General features: G+C 38.0%; 1 protein-coding gene across 6 annotated transcripts in view; it reads right to left on the bottom strand.

Moving 5' to 3' along the window:
* Positions 1–18,912, bottom strand: part of milt (trafficking kinesin-binding protein milt) — a 393,019-nt gene that overhangs the window by 18,191 nt on the left and 355,916 nt on the right. For all 6 annotated transcript variants that reach the window (XM_068364781.1, XM_068364782.1, XM_068364783.1 and 3 more), the window contains 8 exons: positions 18,435–18,511; positions 15,437–15,641; positions 14,121–14,291; positions 13,615–13,904; positions 12,677–12,813; positions 8,961–9,221; positions 8,582–8,727; positions 8,292–8,446 (listed from right to left, as the gene is read on the bottom strand). In XM_068364781.1, coding sequence (XP_068220882.1) covers positions 8,292–8,446; positions 8,582–8,727; positions 8,961–9,221; positions 12,677–12,813; positions 13,615–13,904; positions 14,121–14,291; positions 15,437–15,641; positions 18,435–18,511 — 1,442 coding nt within the window. The remainder of the gene's footprint in view (positions 1–8,291; positions 8,447–8,581; positions 8,728–8,960; positions 9,222–12,676; positions 12,814–13,614; positions 13,905–14,120; positions 14,292–15,436; positions 15,642–18,434; positions 18,512–18,912) is intronic.

The following is an 18,912-nucleotide window of genomic DNA, read 5'->3' as shown; positions in this document are numbered from 1 at the left end:
TTAACCTTGGCGCTTCTCAAGAAAGAATTGACCACCCGCCAAATCAACAAGGATGTGGAAGGCTTCTTAGCCGACCGTACAACCCATAAAAAGTATTCAAGAGAAAGGTTAAAAAAGTTATGGGATTATGGGAATGTAGTGGCTGAGCCCTCGCCTACTACTGCATTCGTTGCTACGAATGGACCCAGGGTGTAGCAGTACTCGTAAAGAGACTGGACATCTTTGAGATAGAATGATGCGAACACTGACTTGTTTCTCCAATAGGTTGCATCCATAACACTCTGCAGAGAACGGTTCTGTTTGAAGGCCACTGAAGTAGCCACAGCTCTCACTTCATGTGTCCTTACCTTCAGCAAAGCAAGGTCTTCTTCCTTCAGATGAGAATTTGCTTCTCTAATCAGAAGCCTGATGTAGTAAGAAACTGAGTTCTTAGACATTGGTAGAGAAGGCTTCTTGATAGCACACCATAAGGCTTCTGATTGTCCTCGTAATGGTTTTGACCTTCTTAGATAGTACTTAAGAGCTCTAACTGGGCAAAGTACTCTCTCCAGTTCGTTCCCCACCATGTTGGACAGGCTTGGGATCTCGAACGACTTAGGCCAAGGACGGGAAGGAAGCTCGTTTTTAGCCAAAAAACCGAGCTGCAAGGAACATGTAGCCGTTTCAGATGTGAAACCTATGTTCCTGCTGAAGGCGTGGATCTCACTTACTCTTTTACCTGTTGCTAAGCACACGAGGAAAAGAGTTTTTAATGTGAGGTCCTTAAAAGAGGCTGATTGGAGCGGTTGAAATCCTGATGACATTAGGAACCTTAGGACCACGTCTAGATTCCAGCCTAGAGTGGACAACCGACGTTCCTTTGAGGTCTCAAAAAACCTAAGGAGGTCCTGTAGATCTTTGTTGGAGGAAAGATCCAAGCCTCTGTGGCGGAAAACCGCTGCCAACAAACTTCTGTAACCCTTGATCGTAGGAGCTGATAGGGATCTTACGTTCCTTAGATGTAACAGGAAGTCAGCAATCTGGGTTACATTGGTACTGGTTGAGGAAAACTGCATTGGCCTTGCACCAGCTTCGGAAGACTTCCCATTAAGACTGATAGACTCTGAGAGTGGATGTCGTCCTTGCTCTGGCAATCGCTCTGGCTGCCTCCTTCGAAAAGCCTCTAGCTCTTGAGAGTCTTTCGATAGTCTGAAGGCAGTCAGACGAAGAGCGTGGAGGTTGGGTGTACCTTCTTTACGTGAGGTTGACGCAGAAGGTCCACTCTAGGAGGAAGAGTCCTGGGAACGTCGACCAGCCATTGCAGTACCTCAGTGAACCATTCTCTCGCGGGCCAGAGGGGAGCAACCAACGTCAGCCGTGTCCCTTTGTGAGAGGCGAACTTCTGAAGTACCCTGTTGACAATCTTGAACGGCGGGAATGCATACAGGTTGAGATGGGACCAATCCAGCAGAAAGGCATCCACGCGAACTGCTGCTGGGTCTGGAATCGGAGAACAATACAAGAGGAGCCTCTTGGTCATCGAGGTAGCGAATAGATCTATGGTTGGCTGACCCCACAGGGCCCAAAGTCTGCTGCAAACATTCTTGTGAAGGGTCCACTCTGTGGGGAAGACCTGACCCTTCCGGCTGAGGCGATCTGCCATGACATTCATATCGCCCTGAATGAGCCTCGTTACCAGCGTGAGCTTTCGATCTTTTGACCAAATGAGGAGGTCCCTTGCGATCTCGAACAACTTCCTCGAATGAGTCCCTCCCTGCTTGGAGATGTAAGCCAAGGCTGTGGTGTAGTCGGAGTTCACCTCCACCACCTTGTTAAGCTGGAGGGACTTGAAGTTTATCAAGGCCAAATGAACTGCCAACAACTCCTTGCAATAGATGTGAAGTGTCCTTTGCTCCTGATTCCATGTTCCCGAGCATTCCTGTCCGTCCAGTGTCGCACCTCAGCCCGTGTCCGATGCGTCCGAGAAGAGACGGTGGTCGGAGGTCTGAACAGCCAAAGGTAGACCTTCCTTGAGAAGAATGCTGTTCTTCCACCACGTTAGAGTAGACCTCATCTCTTCAGAAACAGGAACTGAGCCCGTCTCTAGCGTCATGTCCTTTATCCAGTGAGCAGCTAGATGATACTGAAGGGGGCGGAGGTGGAGTCTCCCTAACTCGATGAACAGGGCCAGCGATGAAAGTGTCCCTGTTAGACTCATCCACTGCCTGACTAAGCATCGGTTCCTTCTCAGCATGCTCTGGATGCATTCTAGGGCTTGGAAGATCCTTGGGGCCGACGGACAAGTCCGAAAAGCTCGACTCTAAAGATCCATACCCAAGGAGACAATGGTCTGGGATGGAACGAGCTGAGACTCCTCAAAATTGACCAGGAGGCCCAGTTCCTTGGTCAGATCCATAGTCCATTTGAAAATCTCCAGACAGCGACGACTTGAGGGAGCTCTTAAAAGCCAGTCGTCTGACGGAGCCGGACACAAGATCGTGATACTGCTGCACAGTCTGTAAACTGTCAATCATGGGCAAGCGAGGAAGTACAGTGACAACCCGAATCTGTCTAGACTGTCTGGGTCGTACAGACAACTCCTTAACGGGTTGCTGAGGTTGCCGCACTGCGTCACAACAAGTCCCTTCTGTTGGTTGTTGAACGTCTTCCCCGTGACACATTGACTCCGTAAACAAAAAATCCTCTAACAAGGACTAAGCTTGGACTGCATGTCATGCAACACAGCTCAAGGTCTATGGGAGCAGGTGTGGTAACAGACGGGATTAGCGGCTGAAGTGTAACCATTACCTTCCCTGTAAGCATGTTATGCTTAAATAAAAGTCCATAAGAGGTTATGCAGCTAAAGGCTCCCTCCAAATGACAGAGTCCTCAAGGGAATATCAGAAGGAGGGAGAAAAGAACTTTCTCATCTACAGGGACCTTATCCTAGAAAAGCTAAGTTCTCTGAGTGAGGGTTCACTGGTGCAAAGCAGCAGACTAGAAGGCAACGTTATGAAACTGCTTGACAGTCTAGTGAGTTGGCAACAACCCAAGATGTGTTGAGAAGCATGCGGTAAGGTATGCAGAGCATGATGTATGCAGAGTATGCTGTATGCAGAGCATGCTGTATGTAGAGCATGTTGTATGCAGAGCATGCTGACTGCAGAGCATGCTGTATGCAGAGCATGTTGTATGCAGAGCATGCTGAATGCAGAGCATGCTGAATGCTGAGCATGTAGTAAGCAGAGCCTGCTGTAAGCAGAGCCTGCTGAAAGGAAAGCAGAGCGTGTGCATGGCGTTTAACATTTCTCAGAAATTCCATGACCAGTGCTAGAGTGCTTTATGCATGCTTGCATGGGGTTTAAACCATGGTATGCTGAACAGCAGAGTCAGAACGAGCTGGAACAACAATAGTGTGGTTTCCTCTTCAAGACTCCGATGAGGGAACACCTGAGGCTCAGTCTGCAAAGGCTGAATAAAAGACAAGCAGAAGGAAGGCGCATGGGTGGAGGAGGCTGACTCCTAGCATGAGTGGTTGAACCCAAGGGTTGCGCTTGCTGAGCGGTTGGCGGAAGCGGAGTAGCAAGTTCCAGTTCCTGTGGTGTGAGCGGAGCGCGATGAGGAAGAGGCTGCGCAGAACAAGGTAAATGTCTCGCAAGCTGAGGCTCCTGAGGCGCAAGGCTAAGGTGTTGTGGTGCTTGCCTTATGGAGGGTTGAGCTCGCTGCAGCAAGAGCTGAGGAAACTGACTCATGGACGGGAGAGGTTGTTGTACCTCAACCGAGTGTTGCATCACTGGTGGAGCAGCAAGTGGAGGCGGAGGAAGAGAGGTATAATCCTCCTGATCCCAATGTAAAGGTTGCCTTAAGAAAGGCGGAGGCTGAACACCACAGGGAACAGCAAACTCAGCACGTGTCTCAACATCGTACGCCTGGCAGGTGGTACTGCGATCAGGCGGAGCGAGTGTAGGTGGAGGGAGTGTAGGCGGAGGCGGAGGAGCAACACTCTCAGCCCGACACTCACGCATCAAGTCCGAAAGCTGTGCTTGCATGGACTGTAGTAGAGTCCACAACATCATAAGCCTGGCAGATGGTACTGTGATCAGGCGGAGCGAGTGTAGGAGGAGGGAGTGTAGGCGGAGGCGGAGGAGCAACACTCTCAGCCCGACACTCACTCATCAAGTCCGAAAGCTGTGCTTGCATGGACTGTAGTAGAGTCCACAACATCGTACGCCTGGCAGATGGTACTGTGATCAGGCGGAGCGAGTGTAGGAGGAGGGAGTGTAGGCGGAGGCGGAGGAGCAACACTCTCAGCCCGACACTCACTCATCAAGTCCGAAAGCTGTGCTTGCATGGACTGTAGTAGAGTTCACAACATCGTACGCCTGGCAGATGGTGCTGCGACCAGGCGGAGCAGGTGCAGGCTGGGCGAGCACAGGCGGAGCAGGTGCAGGCTGGGCGAGCACAGGCGGAGCGAGAACAGGTGGAGGGAGTGTAGGCGGAGGAGGAGGTGCAACACTCTAAGCCCGACACTCACGCATCAAGACCGAAAGTTGTGACTGTATGGACTGCAGTAGAGTTAACTTGGGGTCGGCAGACACTAAGTTCTGCTGAGGTAAAGCTTTAACAGCAGAGATCTGTTGTGGCAGAACCTTACTCCTCTTAGGCGGAGTGTAATCAACTGATGACTGTATTCGGGTTGTGAACTTTAACTTCGTACGTCTGGCATAGGTCTGGACTTAACGTTTAAGAAGTCTTGAGACCTGAGACCAGCGTTACTCTGCCTTTATTTTCTCCCCTAATCTCTTCTGCAGACGAGCAAAATAAGGGCTCAATCGTCTGCGGGTGGGAGTGACGGTCTCGGTAAGACACGCCCACAACCACCGAGAATACTTCTGTGCGTCGATCAAGGCCTGCTGAACCCTTATGCCCTTCGACATTGCTTCTCCCCTGGGCTTGGGAGCTTGCAAGAGGTCCCGGACTGGGAGGACGACTGGCGCGCACAAAAGTACCCTCACGCACTAATCACTTATCACTTTGATTTCTGTTTGCACTTATTTCACTGAACTCGAAACTTTAAGTGGTTTGTACCTGAAATACGCAATTCTATCCTTTCTCAAAGTTAGTAATTGCGAAAACAGAATTACAATGTAACAGAAAAATCTAATGAAAGATAATTCAGTGGTTGGAAAGAGACTAAACACTAGATCACTCTAGAAACGTTTAGTTTCTTCCCCTAAAGAGACTAGGGAGAAGAGCAAAAAACGATAACGACGTTACTCGTACGCCTGGCAGGCTTGAATGAAACGTTTATCCTCTTTCTCCCTCCGTCTCTATCTCTCTCTCTCTCTCTCTCTCTCTCTCTCTCTTGACTAAGAACCTGAGAGAAGAGCCCAATCATATATATCGTTAAAACATATTATTGTAAAAGGAAAAAAACTGAAAAGTTCCTTTATTAGGATCAAAACCATTAAGTTAAGAAAGAATGAACAAAACGCTAGACACGGTTACTCTTACTGCAACGTGAAACCGTGAACATTCTTTCTCTATCGTAACGATAGAGTGCAAGTTGAACGTTCTGAACGTCAACAACTGCAGAGACAAAACAAAACGTTAGTTCAGCTTTGAAAACAGTACGAGACTGTCAAAGAAAATCTTTCAAACTCTGTGGCGGAAATAGCATAATATGTTAACAGGTAAAACCGAAATGACGGGCTCAAAGTTTATTAACTTCGGTAAAAGACCGCCTACTATTAGGAAGGTCGAATATAAACAAATATAAAAATTAATTTTAATGAGTTTATAATAAAAGGAAGTTAATCGAAGAGGCCTATAAGAGGCGGAGAGATATAAAATAAATCTATAACTTTTGTTAAGCAAAATTAAGAAAGAGAGTCTATACTCTCTTAGACACCAACACTTCCGTCTAAGGGAAGGGTCGGCCATTGAAAAGTGAACGAGAGTTCATACTCTCTCGTCACCAAAATTAATCAAATTAATTCCAAAAGCTAACTAAGCTAATATAGAAGTTTCCAGTAAAGCGACAGCCGAAATCAAAGAGAAATACTTCACCAAAGTCGTGAAAATACTCCAAGAACATAAGCGTATCCCAGAACGTCTTGCCGGAAGCACGACAGAGGAATAATTGAGGAGGTGTCAACAAGAAGTACTTGAGTACCTGGCCACAGGTGGCGCTGGTAAATACACCCCCTTCTAGTATTGTGATAGCTGGCGTATCCCTCCATAGAATTCTGTCGGGCAACGGAGTTGACAGCTACATGATTATCGGGTAAGTTTAATATTGAAAAAAATGTTTTACATAAGCCCTTCCCTTTAAAGGCTATACAGTATGTGAAATTAGCTCTTGCCTGTTACTTCTATACTCTTATGTCAGACTATCTCACATTTTAAACTCAGCATTTTAACCACCTGGAAAATAAATCTCTCCAACAATTCATCATACTTCATATACAATGCTCCTTTTATAATCTCACCAAGAATCCTAGCATTCTAAGGTCGCCCCTTATCAACAACTCTCATTTTTTTCATAAGTGCCCATGTTTTTATTGCAGGTAAAGTACAAAATATATGCATCCATTACAAGTTTTTGTGTTCTCTCTTTGGGCGAGTCAATTTTATTCACCAGGAATCTGCTTCCAGTGCATTGTCTCCAAGGTACCAATTAAAGTCTATCTCTTCTAAAACCTGCCTATCTATCACAACAGCATTCCTGACTCTTATCTTCCCCATTTATACATTTCAATATCAGAAATCTCATACTTCAAGTAGATTTTGCAATTCAGGGCAACTCTTGTGACACCATCTTTACATTTCGTATACTATACAAAATTTTTTCCAACACCTTTCCCACAACAGGCATGTGGGAACTTTATTGATAAAACATTTTCATATGCTTCTTTTCCCGTCACAATTAAATTTGTTTTGCTTATGCTGATTTTCAGTCTTCTCTCAATTCCACATTTCAAACACTTTCATTACCTCTTCCTTGAACTCTACTCTTAACACTACCTCATCTGCATACTTCAGTCCACAGGGGACCCTTCCTTACACTCTTCGAGTTTTCTCCATTGCTATGACAAACCTCAGAACTCAATTGCTGAACTGCCTTCTCTCCTAATCTAGTGTTATAAATGGTAGATATATCACTTATTTGAGTCTGGTGGCTCATTCAATTGGTTTTTTTATTCCAAATTCCAACAAATAAGGCCTATGTGGTACAATTCCTCACTATGGCCTATTTTATCTGCAATTGCCTCGATTATAAAATGTTTCTCTTGTTCATCTTATGATGTCAAGCAAAACTGAAAATTTATCACTTTTTGTCCTTTTAATGAGCCTTTCCTTTAGCTTTTTAATTCAAAGTCTTATTACTCTGTAGATTCAAAACTGTTCTGAATCCTTATAATCTTTTTTTATACTATAAGAGACTTTTCAAACTATTGTGGTCCAAAATATTTTTTCACCTGCCTTCATTATTTGTTAAGTCACTTAGTATTCTGTATGTCCTGGAACTTTAGCATATTTAATCTTTGCTGTCCTGAATATTTTTCTTTACCCTTATCTGTTTGGGAATTCTGAATCCATTCTTTCTAATATGTCTCATTCTCTTTGATTATCTGCCTTTTAACCACTTTCCTCTTTTCCATGTAGACCGATAACTGTCCTTTGCCAGAAGGCTTTCTTTTTTCTTCAATTGCCGTTTTTACACGTTGATTCTATCCATGTCTTTCTCTATAACCCTTCCCTGAAATAACCTCACATTCTTCTTCTACGGCCCTTTGTATTTCTTTTACCAGTGGTTTCTGCCAATCACTTTTTGACTATATGGGTACTCTTTTTTGATGTTCTGTATTAATTTATCAGTTCAATGGTTTTATTAATGATTGGATTTTTCATCATTGGTACTGTCTGCAATATGCAGCAAAGACATACATACAATAAATGGCATCACTAAACTTCATCCCTTAAGGGGGTAGTACCATCAACTTGTAAGCATTACCTAAGGGTCTTCATAGTGTTCCTTCAACCCCAAGCAGCATTTGCTTTGTATCCTGCATGGTATACTGTATGTCAACATGTTTTCATACCTTGGAACAACTTATAAATTATTGGTTGTAAACTACTTGAAAATCCTACTTAATACCTGAACCCATGCACAGGAAACCCTAAACAGACATGGTTACCATAAAAATTGCATCTGGGAAGGCCATCAAATATCCATTAACCAAGAACATTTCTACAGCCCCAAAACTAAAACTTCCAAAAGATGAAAGGGTTAAAGTATATTACTGTACCTTGATAGCAACTCCCTCCCTCTCCTCCAATAATCCAGCAAGATTTGGCGTTGCTAAACGGGACCACTGACTTAGAGTAAGTGACCCTTCTATGGGCTTCACAATTTGTAATTTCTGAGGTAATTTCCAATCATTCACACCGGATTTGCCACTTCCTGGAACATTAAAAAAAATTGAGTCATTACGTATGCTGATACAAAACCATATAGGTTCCAGTGCATTTTGAAAATCAATTACTACAGTAATTAATAAGAAAAAGTCTTAAATTAATGTGACTTTTTATTGCTTACCTGTGGACATGATAGAGTCAGGAGTGCGACAACCATATGGAAGATAATGTGATGGGGTTCCTGATCTATCCCCAGGACCAAGGCGACGTAAACAAGAATCCAAGTCTGGAGTTCCTGGCCACCCTGGTACACCCAAGTGACTGCCTCTGTGGCGAAAAAACACAGTATATTAATAAAATATTCTGGGAGTAAATTTCTATACTATTTTCATATACAAAAGCTACATAAATTCAAGACTGACCTGAACACATTGAAGTACTGTATAATAGTTTTTATGTAAATACTGTACAAACTAAATTTCTTTCATTATTCATGGAAAATTTTTGTCAAACTAAACTGCCAATAGGGTGAAACTAAAAAAAAAACTACAGACACTAACGGATAGTTATCCTCAGAATCTGTGTGCAATGAGGCATCTGAATCTGCCCCAGAATCCAGGGAAGGATGGCCAGAGCCTCCAGAGTAAATGGATGACCCCCGTGATCCTAAGTAAGACATATGTGATGGGGTGTGCGGATGATGTGTTGGTGTAGAGTGCAGAGAACCACCATACCCTAGAGAACTTAGTGATCCTTGAGATCCAGCCATTGTATATCTGCCCGATAGCCGTACAGTATCAAATGTACGTCTCATGGTGTTACTGTAAATAAAGGAAGAAGACATTTCAATCCAAATTTTAAAATAATAATTAATTCAATTTTACCATCATTCATACTTTACTATAGATTAATTTTCACAGTACATCTCATTAAAATGTAGCATCAAGAACTTTTTCCTTAAGTCAAGAAAATAAACAGGAAATACTTTTCCCCTTCAGTCTCGCTATTATTATTGAGAATGGCTTTACTAAGAGCTGATACTTTTACAATGGTAAGTACTGTACTTTATCTACATTCAGTGTACAGAGTACAGAATATCTTCTATGGAAATACCAAGTTAACTTAGAGTATGAAAATACAAAATATATGTACATCTCTGTAATAAAAAGTTAATGCAAAATATAAACTGCAAACTAGTTAACCTAAGGTATGAAATTACAAAATACATGTAATAGAAAAAAATATAAAGCAAAGTACAAACTGCAAACATTTCGTGCAAAATGCAAATGCTCTAAATAACAGAATAATGGCTAAAACCCCTTTTCTTTAATTTACAAACTACATTTATCAAATAAAGGCAATCTATTTTACACTATTGTACCAAAACTAAAAATTTTAATCTTACAAAAACTTTTATTCGCAACCATAAATAAAATGCTTTCCTTTTAGATATATCATTACCATAACCACTGGAAATGGCAGTAAAAATATTTTTTTCTTTTATATGGAAACAAACTTTTTCATAACTTCATGTACATTTAAAATTTTTTAGCAGTGATAAAAGCTGCCTTACATGTCAAGCTTCGTGTTTTGATATAAAAAAAAAAAAATAGTCATGTGGTCCCCTCGAGAAATTACAGTGGTATCTTGGTTTACGAGTTTAATTTGTTCAGGGAGTGTGCTCTCTTAACTAAAATGCTTGTAAAACACAAAATTTTCCCATAAGAAAAAGGATATTCTCTCTATGCATACCACACGCCAATAAAAACATGTACACTAATTTAAGGTTTATAATGCTAATTACTGAACAATATAAAACTCTTAACATCAGAAATTCATACAAATTAATTCTCGATGAAAAATGAAAATACAGTAAAAATATTTAACTGGCATGGAAGTTAGATGCAAAAGTTGCTATATGACCACACTCCTTGGTATCATGCCAAGCTGTGAAGGGTGTTCGCGTCATTTCTCATGCTAGCATGATGGAGTTTGTATGTGCTCTTGTCGGAGTAGTTGTGGACGACTGAATTAAGGCCACCCTGTTCACGGAGCTTCCCGGTTTGGTACACTGGGAAGAGACTATAGCATTGTGGGATTATTGTACTACTGTAAATGCTATAATCCCTTTTGCCAGTGTGAATACATCCGATAGGGTGCCACCGTACATTTTTTAATGGTCTTGCATGCTGGTGTAGTAACTTCTGTATAGCTATGCACATTTTTTTCTCAAACTCAAATCATAATTTCCCTGACAATAACCTTTTTTTTATTTCCCTTCAAAAGCTTTAAACCCTTTACCTTTTACAAAATACCTAATGACTTCCGTCTATCCCTTCCTTTACTGTATACGAAAATGATATTATAGGAGAGATGTTAATGAGGACCCATGGCAAATTTTTTTTAGACATACACCTAGTTTAAAAACTGAGTGCGCACACATAAAAGTTAATGCTGTACCTTATACGGTACAGTACATTACTCAGAGACATATCTCGAGTGATTTCAAATAATTAAAGCAGACTGTGATAATTTGAGACTTGCATATAGTATTTCATTACACCAGAGAAATTCTGCACTTCACAGGATAGTCTTGTTTGTACAGTACTTGTCCAGCAAAATTTTCGCAAGCAGATCAATGCAATACTTGTAATCCAATTTGAATTTGTGTGGTCATATTTTATTTGCTAGTATTCAGTTACTCGTAAACTGAGGTACTTCTGTGCAGTTTTCTGTATTTTAAACTATTATGAGGCTTTTTAAATTCCATATCACATCATATTATTGATAACTAGCAAATATTTGGGTTAATTTCACTATTGTTTATGTATTTAAGATAGCCTACAGTAAACAAATAAAATATAACTGGAAAAAAGTTTTCCAGTTTGGCAGAACCCCTTTAAAAAACCCGCAGTACTACTACTGTACTCAGTGGATCACAAAATACACATACACACTGTATTGTATATCAGGTTCAAAGCACTAACAAACTCAATTCTAAAGGACCTATCACCACTTTATATGTTATTGATTGCTGTATTCATCAAAAGCAAGCAAATTAATTTCCACAGCAAATCAGTTCATAAAACATACAAAGAGGAGTAACCATTCAGAAAAGGTACATAACATTCCTAAAACTTTTCACAATCTGCAAAAAGCATCTTTTCTAATGTAATTAAATATCATAGAAGCCAAATGCTAAATGAATGAAAAATGAAAAGTAAAAATGCATTGAAAATGCCATACATGAAATTTTAGGAACATTAAATAATAAACCAAAGTAAGAGTGTGAGCCACAAGCTAATTTTCATTTTCAGTTAGAAGCATCATATTTAGTACCTGTACTGGTACAAGGCAGACTGGTTTAAGCCACACATCGGTAGAGTTCCGTGCTTTCTGTTGGAGGACATGAAGCTGTCACCAATACATAATGCAGTAATCAGGCGTTATGAAATCGCAAGAAAACTACTGTATTTATATTCTATGCAGGCGAAGTTGGTACTAATATAGTTTTAGAAATAATGACTTCCCTACATGCTATATTTTCTTTCATTAAATCGATTCTACTTTTTATTACTGCATACTGCATGCGTAATCAATATTTAGAATTAAAATATCGAATTGTAGTTTCAAGAAAACACTTATTACTGGTATGTAAATTTTTCACAAAAACACATGACATATATCTGGTATGAAATATTCACTACCATTGTTGATCTTTCTAAAGATGCTAAACAATGACAAAAGCTATCTAAATCCAAAAACTGAGGATTTACATGTTCAATACTTCATATGCAGTTTAATTAGATGTACACAAACTCATTACTTGAGTGATATACTCTCACGTAACAACAACACAACATTTACAGAAAAAAAAAAAATTGATCCTTGTGACCCACATTCTAATTACATATAGTAAAACTTAAAATCTTTAAATATTATTCGAAACTGCATAGTGTGACCTTTGAATTTTTATATTTTAGAACCAGACACTTAAAGTGCATGCAAAACATTACCAGTAAATATGAAATCTACCATTAGGGTAGTAACAGCACATACAAGCTATCAGTTTTACCTGCATAGCTTGTCTATTCTAATGCAGTGGAGAAATTATGTCTAAAATTGAGAGACCTTACAGCTACTAAATACTGTAAAATGAATTGCAGTAGTTGATTTGATACAAGGAAGCCTTAATATTGAAGTAGCAGAATAAAAAGTAACACACAATGTGCTAAAAGTAACACAATGTGAATGATATGCTAAAAAAAACACACACCTGCTTCCTTTGCTGCTCTCCTCCCCAATGGAATTCAGATTTTGAAGCTCACTGGCAATAGAATCATTGCCAGAGTTGAAAGGAGAACTATACAGACTGCCTCCTCCGAGATGATGGCCTCGACTTCCTGGTACGTTCTGCAAAACAAAATGAAAAATAAAAATCCTTTAAGATTGGGTATATTCTATGGGTGAATTCTGGCCATCAAAATTTGATAATGAGGGTTTAGATTTCCAATAATTTACATACCTTACCTGTGGCAATTTCACACAATGGAGGATCAAAATATAGTATACTGTACTAAGTAAATACCAAAAGTTAGAATTAGCTCTTTCTCAGTTTCTGAATCTTGGTGTCTAGTTATTGCTAATTAGCATCAGATCCTGGACACAAATCATAGTGTTTAGTTTTGTTAATTAGAGACAACCCCTGGAAACAGACCATTAATGTTAAGCTATTGTTAATTAAGAGTTGGATTCTGGGAACAAACCATTTATGGGATACTATCCAAAACAGAATTCTTATATTAAGAGTATTAATGAGAAATACTGTAGGCTTAATTAGGATACCTATAGGAAGTAATCATAAGTTGTCAGATTTTGGGTTTAGTTAAAACAATGTATTTGCAGGTCCAATTTAGATTTAGGTGAATAGGGAAGAGAATGTCAAAGTATTATTCCCTTTGAGCCGATGACTTATGACGGTAATATTTCATCTAAATCTATTAGTGTTTGTTTCATTGAAATTAAGTTTTCTAAGTGAAAGGCTAATTCTATGTTCTGTACCAACCATATACTATGTCAGACTTTATGAGCAATATTTTCAGTTACTTAAGGTATATGAAAAAGTGTCAAGTTCTTTATAAGGATAAAATCCTGAATTCCCATAATTCCTCACAAGTAACTGATGCACCATTACAGAGCATGAGGTCAACAAACCTTCTTTTGCACCCTTCTCAGTTGATCTTGTGTATCATGGAGAAGATCCAGCACTTCAGCATATTTCTCTTTTAACTCTGCTAGTTCCATAGTGAGTTCTTGCTGACAATCCCTAGCCACACCAACCATGTTGTGAAGTTCATCATTCTCCACAGCAAGGCGCTTGTTGCGGGACTGAAGGTCGACAACCTGGGCAAGAAGTTGGGTGATCTCCTCCTGCTGTCGCAGGGAGTCCTCCACCTTCTTTGCCAGATCATCGTTGAGCTGACGAACTTGCAAGTTGGCATCACCTTACGACCAAGTAAATTGTCATTAAATGAGAATTTACAAGATTGAACCAATACAGTATATACAAGCACCATCTCAAGTGTTGCTGAATGATGACAATCTTATATTTAAACATATATAACAAGCAAATGATAAAAAAAAATAGCATTATTTCAATTTAAAATTAAAATATCATAAGACGGTGCATCTTACTCTGAAATTGAACCTTATAAACTCACTTAGTTGTTTGATGACGTCTGTAACAAGTTCTTTTTCCTTTTCCTCACATTCCTGAGTGTCGGTAGCCAACTGGGTGGCCTCGAGACGTAGAGATTTATTTTCATCTTCAAGATTTCTGACTCTATGCTGTAAGAAGTCAACGTTCATGACCCGCAACCCTGTTGGAGTAGCTGCAAAGGACATTAAACGCAGAATTAGACGCTGATCTTCCAATATGCATTAAATAAATTCAGAATTAGACATTGGTCTTCCAATATTCATTCAATAAATTCAGAATTAGACACTGATTTTTCAATATGCATTAATTTCAAGACAAGTTAGCTTTAAAAGTGTGTTGAGGGAATGAAGTCCCTAAATCTTTGGAAGGTACAACCACACTCGCCCAATATGGTATTAAATTAAAATCTCTAGCATTACCTATCTCAAATGGGGATAAAGATTCATATTCTTAGTTACATACTTAAATACTAAAAGTATAAGTGTTATTAAAAGTTGGTGAATTAAATACAGTTACGAAAAAAGGCAAAACGTTGGCAGACTTCAACATTTATCTAAACCATATGATGGTTGGATTCACAATTTTGTTTAGATAGGTAAGACAATAGTTAATAATGACATAGAAAGACTAGAATTTCTGTTAAATCTTTCATGCCAAAGTTTTTATAAACATGCATTCCATTTTCTGGTTATTTTAATGGAAATAAAGGCAATCGACAAATAAACTGAAAATTGTGCAAAGCATTTGACTTTCAGAAGTAAATGTACCAGAGATAAATTAAAATCTGCTAAAGTTCTTTCAAAAATTGATCATCTAACATCATATGGACTGAAGAAACCCATCATCTTTTCTTGGGAGATTATTTTTTTTCATTTAGGATTTTCTTTCATAGTAATAGGATTTTTTTTAATTTCGATAATAATTATAATCGATGTCAGAAAATTGTAGTCAAATGCTTTTTCAAAATTATAACGTCGGAGCTTCTGTTACCGACTTTAATTAATGATATTTTCTTATAAAACGGATTTTGACGTAGGAAAAATCTATTTTTGGGTGACATAGCCATGTCGTCTTGATGGAAGTTCCCTTCGGCAGCTCCCTACTGTATAATATTTCTGAGTGATATTACAAGAGAATTACCGTCAGGTATCAACAGGGTTCTAACCCCCGGAACGACTATCCGAAGATATCGTGTATAATCAGGGACATATCCGAAGATAACCATAGATATCTACACCCCGAATAGACTTTACCCAGTCTAATCCACTAAGGGGAAGGATAAGTGAGGAGCCGTTACATATGGAATATTAGGCCTACTTTCACAACTGCTTGTGTCGTCGACATCGTTTGTGTAGATTTGGAGCAACTCCGTTTTCATCTGCAAATTATGCGTAAGCTGCGTGATTTTGTCGCCCGCGGCGGACAGTTCCGCGTCAAGGGTGGCATTGCGTTCTTCTAAGGCCTTGTTACGGTTCAACAGCTGCTGGCCGATTTTAGCTGCAAGCTCGAGGTCTTTCTCCTTCTGCAAAGATAATTCCCAACGCATTAATATTTCCAAGATGTATACATAAATATTAATACTTGTGTAGTAATTCATCCATTTTTTTTCCAGGTTGGTGAGCACGTGCGAGACCTTTGTGATCGATGACACAGAATCACTTTTTTGAAAGCCGGTTCAGTCCCAAGTCTTAGCAGTCCGAATTCCTATATATATATATATATATATATATATATATATATATATATATATATATATATATATATATATATATATATATATATATATATATATATATATATATATATGTGTGTGTGTGTGTGTGTGTGTGTGTGTATACACACACACACACTTAAGGTCTGAGCAAAGATCTGTCATATCTTTTATTCTTTTGTAACCGTTTTAAACGTTATAGATGTTGTCTGAGCAATGATCTGGCAGTAATTGAACTGACAATACAATACTATAAAAATCAAGAACAAATTCTAATATATAATACATAACTTTTTTTATTTCGATAAAGTTTACTCAAAGACACAGGGTAATTCACATTTACTGAAACTTCATTGGTATAAATGAGATATATAATAAATTCCACCAATGTAATAAATAATAAATAAAACTAATTTCATCATATTAGTCAACTTTGAAGGATAAGAATAACGTCCAATTAGTGTGATTAGTCTCAAATATTTATTCTTCAAACACTAAAAAATAATAAGTAAATATCACATTTCATATGTTTTATTAATGTATCTTCCCCTTTAAGTGAATGTTATCCCCAACGTTTGTACACCTGACTTGGGGTTAATTAAGTAAAGTAAATAATTCTTCAATGGTTTCTGGTCAACGACAAAAAACACCTTCACAGTTAAGTCTTTTAGTCTTCATATAAAAGGTATGCAAAGAATTTCAAACTTTATTAAGTTTCTTATTTTTGTATTTTCGATGATATTAAAGAGGACAGCAAATTACAAAAAAATGGACCAATTGGTAAAATATGTCTAAGGATATAGATCGCCACATTTCAATGATTATACTATTATAATATTAATTACTTTATCAAATTTAATATAAAAATATCCTAGTGAGTGTTGAAAGTAACACATTTTCATTGAATAAAAATTTACTTGACTAAAAAACTACCTGAGATATGAAAACTGAAAATATTTGGAGATTTCAATTGACACAATGGAAAAATATAAAGCCATGTCTATCAATATCAATTATACTAAGTTATATTCACTAATTATGTAGATATATAACTGCCATGTACTGAACAGAAATATTTTTCATTATATATATACATATAATATATATATATATATATATATATATGTGTGTGTGTGTGTGTGTGTGTGTGTGTATGTGTGTGTGTAACCAACATTTCTGGACAAACTATAAGGACATAAAATTCATAAATGCCAAATAGAAACTCATCTCTTAGCATTAGGATGAAAAATATCAGAATCTCCAAGAGCGAAGGCAAAATAAGATTCCGTGCTTTTAAAAGGACATATTCCAAGTTTAATTTACCTTTTCGTGAAAATGAAGTTAGATTTATAACTACGAAATAATTTCCTGAAGGGAATTTCAAGTACCTTATTGAATACATTACACGTCATTTGAGTAGCTATGTAACGAAATTGTACATTGAATGCATATTTTAAAAATGGCACTAGTTTCAAATACAGTTAATGTCGTACAGGGATCGGGAAACAGAAAATATTTATCAGGCTACTATTTGTCACACTTTGACATATGCAAAAACTATCTTTCAGACGAAACCTCCACATAAATGACATCGAGAAATATCCCTTACATAAAAATCTCTTTCCATATAAATGACAACATTTAACTATATATAAGGCCTAGTAACAATTAATTGTGTAAGGGATGAACTTCACATTTATCCTTGCCCACGTCCAGCCATAGTTCAACTACTCTCACCACTGGGCCCTGAAGATGTATACAGAATAAAAGTGCCTTTGTCAAACATTTGCTCGTGACGTAACGCATTTCGCATCCGGATTTGCTATCTCTGACTCTCATTTATATTCCTGTGATTTTTAATCATCATATTTTCATAAGAATGTATAATAACCTTTAATTATCATTTCTAAATACACAGGAAACATTAATACACACGGGGCTTGATATTTAAGGATTCTAGATGGCCTTATCTGAAAAAAAAAAAAAAATAAACTTGGCGGTTATGGATATAAAATAATTGCTTTCCATAGCGACTTTATCAATGCCTCGAAAATAAACTAACTAAAGTTACTCGGGAAACCATACAGCTTCAATTCTTCCGCCAGACAATCATCTCCATGACAGCATGTAGAGATTCTTTGCTTTAGTCACAGCAGAACAAGAGTAGCTAAAGATACAAAAGGAAAACGACTAATTTTAGATGAAAATATACCTACAGCTACGAGACAAAACTACCACTAGATACATATCTTCGATTAAGTAGTAAAAGTCATTTCTAGATATGTACACTTGAAAATTAGACGTAAAAATCGGTAAAAATCCTGGAATAAATATTGCCAGACATTTACCGTTTTAAAAAGGAATATATTGACGTAAAGGATGGGTATTACGGTCACCAACCCGTAAAAGATAATAATAAAATAGGGTAATATTACGGTCGCCTGTATTTTACTGAAATACGGCTGAAAACTGTGTATTTTCACAGATAATTTAAGATTAAAATTACTTTTTTTTTTAACTGTGTACTTCTTGTAACAAAGAAATAAAAGATTTTAGATACACACGCCGTTCATAAAAAGAAGAATAAAACTATTAGATACGTACCTCTTGGAGCAGTCTGGTCACGGCGTCGATGTCATTGTAAGTTTTGGTCATCTGGCTCACCCTGTTCCCGCATAACACTGGAAGACAAACAAATAAAAACATCAGCTCTCCGGATCAAACAATCACATACCCCACAATAGTGAGTCCAAATATAAAGCAGATGCATAATAAATCTGAACGACAGAAAAACAATAGTTATTCAAAATTTGGATAAACAATTCATACTTGTATGAAAAGTCACCATATTACTTTAATTCTAATAATGGCCCCTTATCACTTCTTAAATATTTGAACAAAAAGTATGATTGATTAATACTTATGAAACCTAACATTGATTAACTATCATATTCAATAATAATGAGCATAAATTCTTATTACCTCCGTCACTATTAGGAAAGTATTAAAAAAACACAGACATGTATATATATATATATATATATATATATATATATGTATATATATATATATATATATATAT

The sequence above is a fragment of the Palaemon carinicauda genome, chromosome 41 (genome assembly GCF_036898095.1).
Source record: "Palaemon carinicauda isolate YSFRI2023 chromosome 41, ASM3689809v2, whole genome shotgun sequence".
In the NCBI taxonomy this organism is placed as follows: Eukaryota; Metazoa; Arthropoda; class Malacostraca; order Decapoda; family Palaemonidae; genus Palaemon; species Palaemon carinicauda.
The sequence above is the reverse complement of the archived record's forward strand: the minus strand, read 5'-3'. Positions and strand labels throughout refer to the sequence as shown.